Source organism: Channa argus, chromosome 7 (assembly GCF_033026475.1).
Source record: "Channa argus isolate prfri chromosome 7, Channa argus male v1.0, whole genome shotgun sequence".
NCBI classification, from domain to species: Eukaryota; Metazoa; Chordata; class Actinopteri; order Anabantiformes; family Channidae; genus Channa; species Channa argus.
In genome coordinates, this window is record NC_090203.1 from 13,963,752 (window position 1) to 13,973,469 (window position 9,718).

The 9,718-nt window shown below is 40.5% G+C and overlaps 1 protein-coding gene across 3 annotated transcripts; it reads right to left on the minus strand.

Annotated features, from left to right (window-relative positions):
• Positions 1-1,732: 1,732 nt before the first annotated feature.
• sp8b (sp8 transcription factor b) lies at positions 1,733-8,866 on the minus strand. 3 transcript variants are annotated; one of them, XM_067511214.1, is made up of 2 exons: positions 8,645-8,866; positions 1,733-6,051 (listed from the first exon to the last, which is right to left on the minus strand). In XM_067511214.1, the coding sequence occupies exon 2, from the start codon at positions 6,016-6,018 to the stop codon at positions 4,714-4,716; it is 1,305 nt and encodes a 434-aa protein (XP_067367315.1). In that variant the 5' UTR covers positions 6,019-6,051; positions 8,645-8,866; the 3' UTR covers positions 1,733-4,713. The 3 variants fall into 3 exon arrangements, with proteins under 3 accessions (XP_067367315.1, XP_067367313.1, XP_067367314.1); XM_067511212.1 differs by lacking the exon at positions 8,645-8,866 and adding an exon at positions 6,473-6,752; XM_067511213.1 differs by lacking the exon at positions 8,645-8,866 and adding an exon at positions 6,198-6,463.
• Between the last annotated feature and the right edge of the window lie 852 nt (positions 8,867-9,718).

A 9,718-nucleotide genomic window follows, 5' to 3' on the forward strand; every position in this document is an offset into this window, starting at 1 on the left:
AGCACCAGCACAATTTAAATTGAAAAAAGAAAAAAGAATTTAAACAAAGCCTGTCTGTGATTTTAGGCTTCTGCAAACCCATTTCATATTAAAACATACTGTCATCAAGTACTATGATTTATCTTTTATCTTTGAGTAGAATTTCATTTGATATTAATTGTCCAAACAGGTGATAGTGTTACATGTTTGTGCCACTTGATGGAGCCATTTCTCTACCGTTCAGTGTTAATTATTCTGGACCCAAAGAGTATGTTGCTGTTATCTTTATCTATTTTAGGTTTTCAACAATCCAACAGTTAAGAAACTGCCTGCTTACGCAAATTAATAAAAGTTTTTGTGGCAATCACTCTTTGGATATTTTTAAAAGGCTAATATTAACTGCTAATATTATACTGCTATATTTTGCACAAACTTAATAAACGAGTATCAAAACGAATTTAAGTCAGTTAAGTAACTGAGCTTTTGCTTGCCAAAAAATTTAAATTGCTGTGTGTCTAACTGCTGTAATATTTAATTTTTCTTAGTGTTTCTTCTTAATCTTGCTGTTTACTAGCTTAGCATTTTTAGTGTCTCCATGATATAAGCTTCTGGTAAATGTGCTTGTTAAACTTTAGACATTTGGTTGGAAAAACATTGAAATTCTGGGCTCCTACCATCTTCACCGGGATCAGGCTTCCTCTGTGGCTTAAATTGCTGCCATCGCTGAAACCTTTGTGAAACTGTGGTTGAAATAGACGTGATCTTGTTTTTATTCTCAAGTTGTGCTTGAAACTATTGGTGGTAAACAAACTTATTTTTCATAGAAATGGATGTGTCTGGCAAGTCTGGCAGATCTGCAGAGTTTCCCACAATGAGGCCGAATGTGTGGGTATTTAAATCAACAGACAGACGAAACACCACCTGTGACATAAAATGAATCTAAATTGATGAAAGTATTGTATAAGTGCTCTCCTGTCAGTGTTTAGCAATTACTGTTAATTATTTCGACTAACCCCTAAACCTTGTCAAATTGCCTTTCCCAGGAGATTGGTTGTGTTAGTGACAATGACAGTGCAGTTGGTGATTTTTGATTTTAACCACAAAATTGGCCGCAGATGCATCGGTGAGAGGTGTTACCACAACACTGTGATTTACTGAGCGAGAAAACCTGAATGCCGCTTCATATCACTAGCAGCTGACGTTTTTATGAAGCCTCAATCAATCAAGACTGGGATTTGGCTTAAACTTTATTTGGCTGAATACAAATTTAACATCACCAATACGAATTCTGTAATCCAGCGTAGTATTTCTTTCTTTCTTTCTTTAGGTGACTGGATCGATACTGGCTTTAGCTGCCAACCAATGTGTGCTCTGACCATAGCTGTTATCGTGGCTTTCTTCCACAGTTGGCAGCTCGTGCTCCCCGTCCTGGCGTGTGCGTGACCTTCCTGCTGCGGCCAGCTTAAATCAGGGCAGAGGTAGGACACTCCTCTGAGGTCCAGGTGATGCTGCGAAGTGTAGGATGGTGATAATAACATGACAACGTAGCTGTGTAGCCACGAGACATTAGGCCAAAATGATTCTATTTGGATTTATTGTTACTTTTTCACCTTTCATGATTTCCTACTTTTTTTTTGTTTGGTTTCCGACATAAACCGTTTTCTTACAAATATTTGAGGCCAGTTCAGTAAAATATACAAGTAAGTAATATCTTCACACATGTACTCATTGTTTTTTATAATATTATATAAATCAATAATATATATTTAACATCTCGAGTCCAGCTTCATGCCTGTCTTAAGTACTTATAAAACTTTTTTTCTACAAGATGCTGTCCAATTATTACTGCTCCACAGGTTTTAACTGTAACACTCCTAAATGCCAGAATCATCCAGTGACCCAGCTAAAAAATAATTTCCCACATGAAGTGTTGGTCTTACTCTTAACTTTAGGTTGACTGCACCATTGCAAAGAAAACAATTCATGTGTCTGCATGTTTAAACTTTAGTGTGTGTGTTAAAAGATCAATACCAAAAGGAAGAGAGGAAAAAACTTGAATTTGTCCTAATGAGATGAACTGTACAGGTTCTAAATAAGATCTCCTTTGTACTGGTAAACGGCATGTTGAGTGACGCAGTTACTTTCTAATTTTCTTATTATTTCAAACATGTTTAAAGACATATTCAGAGACACGGCTGAGAACATTTAGTACCGTAGTTTGAATGAACTTCCATCTCCAGAATGTGACTGATACACTTGAGTGAAACGTGTGGCAAAATTCATGTGTGATTTAAGAAGCCCTGATTGGTGAACTGGTGATTTTGATCACTTCACAAGAAGTCCTGCTAAAATAGTTCAGAATAAGATTTCTCAATGATCAGAGCCCTAAAGCATACAAGCAACTTTCTTAGGAAATAAAATGGAACAATAGTTGTAGGCCGCTGCACTTGTTGAAGGGAAGGCGCTAGATGGCGCTACAAAGCTTTGCGATAAAAAGTCCGAATCCTCAACAGAAGTTTGGAACATACTGGTTTCAGTTTACTCTTCAAACGGAAAAAGCTAAACCATCTTTACCTAAAAAATATACAGAAGAGAAGGACTTATCTATGAATGACTGTCTGCCTCATCTCTTTAACACAGTTAAAATGAGCGTGTCACGCTGGTGCGAAGTGACTGCGTAATTGAGTGCGTACAAAACTCGAAACAAGTGAAAAACTAAGTTGGCCTAAATACGTTAAAGTGTGGTCATCTGTCTTGTTAGCAGTAAATAACAGAAAACACAAAATCCAAAGGTCAGTGGAAAAGTTGTGAAACATATGTGACTTGCTAATGCTAATTTAATCCAAATATTACCAAGGATTCACAGTTTTTTTTTAAAATCAATTGTCCTTAAATTAATGTAAAAGTATTTGTTGTATCTCCTGAAAGCTTGTTTTGATTATTTCTATTTTATTAATAGGAAAGTGATTTAGTGTTGAAGTCCAGTTAAAACAGTCCCAAATGGGAACAAGAATATTCACTGAAATTGCTGTTGTTACACACTGTAAGTGTTTACAGACCTCCAGTAACATAAGCATGTGAATGTTGACACTGCGCATTAAACAGCACAATTCAAACTGAACAAAGTGCGTGTGGGGGGGACAAGACAGTCCGCGGACTGGAAGGAAGTTTGATTAAAAACAAGAAAGTCTTTTAGAATTTTTTAAATACAAATGAAAGTTAAAATTACGATATATATTATTCACCACATGGTAACTAAAGATTAATAGCAGAGTTGGGTCTGTGTTGACTTCGGGCCTCAGAAGTTTGAAGTTTCATTTTCACGCTCAGCAGAACAACAGATGTAAAGTGTCAATACCAGAGTTTTACTTGTATTTAAATTCCTTTAGCTGACTTTGTATTTTTTTTTTCAATTTAATTGCTTAATTTTACTTAAGAAATGAAAATAAATTTCTGGGTGATGGGCCCTTGTGTTACTGCAGGCCCCAGACCTGAGGAACCTGTAAAAAACACCAGCTGTACACGGGAATCATGAAACACAGCATCTACATTATGTGACATTAATAATATAAATTTCACAAAATACAAAACAATTTGTAAAGAAATTATAATCTCAAACATTCAGGTCTGCCGGTGGAGAGATAGATTTTTTTTATCGACTCAACAATCAAACAAACTGAGTCGATCAACTGCTTCTGAATTCATACTGACTTTATTGAGTGGCTCACATAAAAAGCCATTCTCGGAGGAAAACGAAATCATTGTAAAATTAAAATCACTTTACAACATGCTTACTTAAATTAAATGAGTGGGCAAACAGTAAATGATTTCAAAACGTTACAAATAAATTCAAAGTGCGCCTAATGATAGACCCCTAAATACAAGAGAACTCGTGGTTAAATATAACTCCCCACAATACATTTCATATCATGTCAAAGAAAAATCCAAGTACATTTCTGTATATTTTTCAAATATTTACTAGAGTCCATGTACAACTAGAAATACCTATACAAAATCGTCTCCTGGACAAATACATTACTCACCTTTACATTGGTCTGTAATTACTCTAACCTACATTTCTTAGTATATACAACACATTTTGCAGCGAAGTGAAGTGTAGCAGACCTCGACTGGCCTACTTACAAACTTGGCGCACATTTATGCTGTGGCTGTGAATAAGCGATACTTGATATAAACCTACAACTGTTCCTCCGTTATCAAACAGCTGAGTGGATCAGACAGATAAAATGAAAACCGTCCCGTGTCCTATACCATACTCTACAGGTATCTGTTCCTACCGAGCAGCCCATCCACAGGGACAAAAACAATTCCTCCTGCTCCATAATAAAGTGCCAGAGTTTGGTTTTGAACAATTTGCATGACAGCAACTCAGCAGGCCCTAACTGGTCATGTTTCGTGTTTTATGCAGACTGTAAAACATCAGCGTTAATCGGTACAGACTGCAAAAGGTTTCTGTGCCCTGTCCCAGTGTGCCCACAAGAACTTGATTACACGTTCACACCGCAGATGCATTAATGAGACGTTTGTGATGGTGCAGCTATGAAGTTATGTAATTAGTAGTTCTTAAACACTTGGAAAAGTCAAAAAAACGTATTGGCCTTTTGTCGTTCAGTGACAACCGTCAGGCTGAAGCATTGCGCGCACACTGAAGTATGTCCACATTTCCACCACAGCACGTTGTTGTTTTACAGTTTTGACTTAACTGGGGGAGATTTAAAGGCCGTTCATGCCTACTCCCTGGGTTGACTCGGGTGGGTGCAACAGGTCGGGGGAATGGCACGGGGGGCTTCCCGGCGCGCTGTGCTCGCTGTCAGTATCACTCCCCCTCTTCCCTCCGCTTCCCCCGGAGCCAGAGCCGGCGGATCCCCCGGCGCTGTGAGTTTTTACATGTTTGCTCAGGTGATCGCTGCGCATAAATCGCTTGTTGCACACCGGACAGGCGAACCTTTTCTCCCCGGTGTGAGTGCGTAAATGTCGCTGGAGCTCGTCGGAACGCGTGAACCTCTTGCCGCAAAAGAGCCAGTTGCACACAAACGGCCTCTCGCCAGTGTGCCACCTCAAATGCGCTTTAAGGTGCGACGTTTTCCCGTAAACCTTCCCACAGCCTGGGATGTGACAACTGTGAAGACCTTTTCTCCGGAGGCTGGCGCCCGCCGGTCCCAGTCTCTCCGCCTCCTGACAGTTTGGACAGTCGCAGGTGGCTCTGCCCGAGTAACGACGGGCAGATGACCTTGGAGACCCTGCTAAAGAGGCAGGTGGACCCCCCGAGAGCATAGTCCCTCCGGCCCCAGTCAATGGAGAGGGGCTTGTGTCCGGATAAGAGGATAGCACCGGCTTGAAACCGTCCATCAGGTGTTGGCCGGTTGTCAACAGGTGTGGAGAGGGACTTGTACTGAAAGCAGAGTGACTTAAACTCGAGTAATCAGAATTATATCCGCCCAGAGGAGAGTGCAAGGAGGTCTGGAGTCCACCGGAATGTAAGGACGTTTGTAGTGCTGCTCCGTTAGGATTTTGAACATCAATCCATCCCGCTCCCACATCCCACCAGGCAGAGGCACCGGTGGTTCCGACCTCCCCTGTGGGGATCCCGGGGTGAGACGATTTGAACCAAGACTCGTATGGATGCGCTACGCTCATCCTTGGATAGATGCCCTGCAAACTGTCCACTGAGGTGTGCACCTTCGAGATGAAAACCGGCTGGTGGCTGGACTCTTGAGAGCTGCTCGATACTGAGGCTTGGAAAACCGAATAATCGTTTCCAAAGTGTGAATTAGATGAGGTACCAGATGTGAGGGAAAAAGCACTGGATCCAGACGAGCTGTTGGTGCCGAAAGAGTCCGAGATGCCGGATCCATTGCGGGAGACCCCGAACCCGGAAAGGCCGGATCCCAGGCTGCAGCTACTCGCTGCGGCTCTTTTCCACGGGTGGAAGCCTTTTCCAAATGATGAGGAATTATCCGAAATGGTCGACGGTGAAGGGCTCGGACTCCCTATTTTGTTACATGTTGCAGCTAACATGGCTAAAGGAGTCGATCCTAACCTCGGCTCCTCCTGAAAGGACAAGAAAATGTGTGAGTGACTGGTCAGTTTAACAAGTTTAACAGGTTCATCGCATTTTAATGCAGCGAAGGTTTCCCAGTGTGAGCAAAGCTGTGGGAAATCTGAAATCGTTGCAGAAGATTGTTATCACTTCCTACCTGAAAGAACAGAAAGTAGACAAGTGAAATGTCATATACGGCGGCTTAGACATGCATGGCAAACAGGACACCAAGGAAAACATGCGTGATTGCAGCACCAGTACAAACTTAAATCCTGTGTACAGAGCGTCGGCTTTCTCTCACGAAGCGCTCGCTGAAAATATAACTACCGTACTGGCTTTGCTGTTAATTTGCGGCCGCTGTAAGTTTTAATCCCCCTCCACCGGACAATGACAAGAACTAATTAAACCAGAAAGAAAGTCCTTTAGACTCACCCCTAGAAGTGAAGTTGCCATCACACAAAAACACTGCCCTCCTCAGAGGATCTTTTTATATTTATGAATCCGAGCACAGTTTTTTTTAGAGGTGTGCAATACAATGATGTGTTCCGCCCATTCTTCCACAATTGTAGGCTCCTCTCCGGCTTTGAAGTGCCGCTGTGACACGGGCGACCAATCAGGGGCTGCGTCCCGCCGCACGGCCACATACTACGGTGAGGTCATCAATAGAGCGCCTCAGACAGCTCTCCACCTTCCTCCACCCCCCACCGCCCCCTCCATCATAAAAGACAGCGGAAGGAAGGTAAAGTTAAATGAGAGTGAATTAGGAAGGAGGAATTAGGGGGGCAGTTATTGAAATTTTTACAGAACATCACATTCCATAAATTTGGAGAAAGAGGGATAATGACCTCCGCCTGGTGATGGGGCCGGAGGTACATTTAAAAAAGTTAGTAAACTGGGATTAAACCGCCACCAAAACGCAAAACAGCCACAAATGGAGAAATCAATGGTCTATCAAACCTTCCGAACAGTTTTTGCCCATTTAAAGTATCTGTTCCATGTATTAACATGTGAAATATTTGCATAGGTATCTCAGTTTTACTTGAACTATTTTTCCACGAATATTAACATGAGAAATCCTGAAGTTTAAAATGGGTCGATTCGTCTTTTAGTGCAGTTTGCTTCAGGTGTTTCATTTTAAAAGAACATGTCCACGTGTTTTTCCTCAGAGGAACTTAATTTGGCTCTGGCGCAATTTAATTTCTCCTGAGGGAATTTTGCATGTTTTAACTTCTTAAGAGTTAATATACACAAACAATTACAAAATACAATGGCGGCATTGTTCTGATCGTGGAAGCCGTCTCAAACTTTCACATTACTGTAATTGTGTTCAATTATCTGGATAGTTTTGATTAAAACTCCTAGATGGTGCATTCCGGAGGTGGATTATTCATTTTATATATATGTTAGTCAAAAATAGAATGATGAAAAAGTCCATGTCGTTGACTTAGAAACAATTTCTGCTAAAAAATTAAGAAAAAAAAATGTCCTTTGTTTTTTAGGGGCACTATATTAATTTCGGTGCTGCAGGTTAGCAGAGATAAATGTATTTAAAGAAGCGACTGCACACTGTCGGACTGAAAATAAGATAAGCTCCTTGCATTGAGTAAGCTCATCTCTTTGCCCACTAACATTTTGTTAAATCTATAGAGAAAGATCCTGTTACATAATAACTTATGTAGTGAGGCAAACCGTGTGTTGAACCCTGGGTCTCTCCCTGGGCGCTATTAGCATGCAGTGTGCAATGGAAGCATAAATTTCATTTGAATTTCAAATTTAATAACGCAGGAGGTTTTTAATCATCCGCAGTTTTATTTGTTTGATATTAACATGCTTATTGACCGGGTCTGTTGACCAGCTTGGTCATTACAGGACAGGGAAAAGTTAATTAAAACGACCAGGGATTATTCATCACATCATCTGCCTAACCCATGTCGCTTTCTTTATTACACAGCGTGATAGATGGACTATCTGATTAATTCTTGTGTTTCTAGGATTGGACAACTGCTTTTTGGATTAATTTACACTGCCTTACCTTCAGCTGTTCCAAATGAGGGAGTGAAAAAAAAAAACCTAAAACAGACTGTTCAAAAAAAAAAAATCCAAATGCACTAAATTTGTACTTTTTTGTACAGTTATTGCAATTTTTATTCTTCTAATACATGCTTTTTAGATGCCAATATTTACATTTAATATTTAAAGTCAGCTAAAGAATTTCTGACGTGTTTTTAAAAAAATAAATTCAACACAGTCTACAGGTTTGTTTTATTCTTCAAACGCTTGTTGGCAATTTAACGCATGTCGATGTAACTATTTTAGGGAACAGGCAAAAAACCCGACAACCCATTCTGCATTTATTTAAAAGCAAGGACTGATTTTTAGATAATCTCACACACACACAAACACACACACACACACCTGGCTCGCTGACGCTGTAGATAAAAAATTGTATCGATCTGTTTGTTCCTCATACATGATTTTATTACGGTCGAACTAATCAATCACGCAAACTTTCGAAAATCATAACAAGCTGTGAACATTATGTAACAGCATTTAAAGGCGAATAAAATGTGACAAAGTAATGACGAGGATAAAAACCCTACATACCCTGCTCCTCCGCTCCGCGTTGCATTGATTGACCCTCGACGTTTGCTCTCAGCAGAATAAAACGCAACATCTCCAGCTGCTGGAGTGACTCTGGTCCAGGCTAGAGAAATGTTACACTGGCAATTCAATTGGGAACAACTTGGTGAGTTTTCCGTCCACCCATGTTTGAGCTACATGCACACAATCTCCAAACAGGTGTAAAAAGACATTACACACATTTTTCTATGTAAATAAATTACGTTTATATTTAATGGATAAAACTATGAAACATCTGTTTCGACACAGGCTTTTCCACTTCTTCCTCTTAGAGGAAATAATATTATGCGTAATAGTGGTTTTACGCATTCGGAGTGCAAGATATGGGCTCCAGCTACAGGGGACATCATGGCCCCTGGTGACAAATTACCAAGTGATCATAGCAGCAAGGCTAATGTCAGAGGTCAGTGTGATAACTCCGGAAGGGAAACCTCTTGCTGTTGAATCGAAGGATGTACATGATGTATTTAACCTATGTGCACTTCAAAATCTGATTATTTAATTTATTCTTGCGGCACAACTTTTGTCGCCTGTTGCGTTCAACAGCTAGAGGGTCGGTTCCAGTTCATATGGTGTGCACAGGTTGTTCTTATCGCACGGCTGTAACTGTAAGCCGCATTGAACAGATGTCCCCATTGAAGGCTTTCTTCTCCAACACACATGGGCTATATTACCATCATGAAATCAAACTCAAAACCTGTCCCTTTCGCTACCATAATGACCGAGTTATTCTGGGCCGCTGAGCACGAACAAAGTGTGTTCAATATTGCGTGCTCCAGAATCTCTCGCTCAGAGAACGGGGAGAAAGGAGTCAAGCCTGAGATGCAGAACTATACAATAATGTGGAGATTTACAAAGCAACTCGATAATCTGGAGGCTTTCCTATCAAAGATTTTGGAAATGGGTAATCACTTGTGGCTTTCCACTGCAATTAGTAGTCTACTGTGGCTCAGGCACCATATAGTCATAATTACTCTATTTTTCTGCACAGTTATTTTGAAAATAAAAAGATATAAGGTACAGTATTAATGCCTAATA

Bases quoted from the DNA above. Each gene is read 5' to 3' on its own strand.
- sp8b (XM_067511212.1), bottom strand. From the start codon at position 6,493: ATGGCAACTTCACTTCTAGGG. The intron at 6,052-6,472 runs GTGAGTCTAAAG...TTGTCCTTTCAG, and splicing joins TGGCAACTTCACTTCTAGGG to GAGGAGCCGAGGTTAGGATC.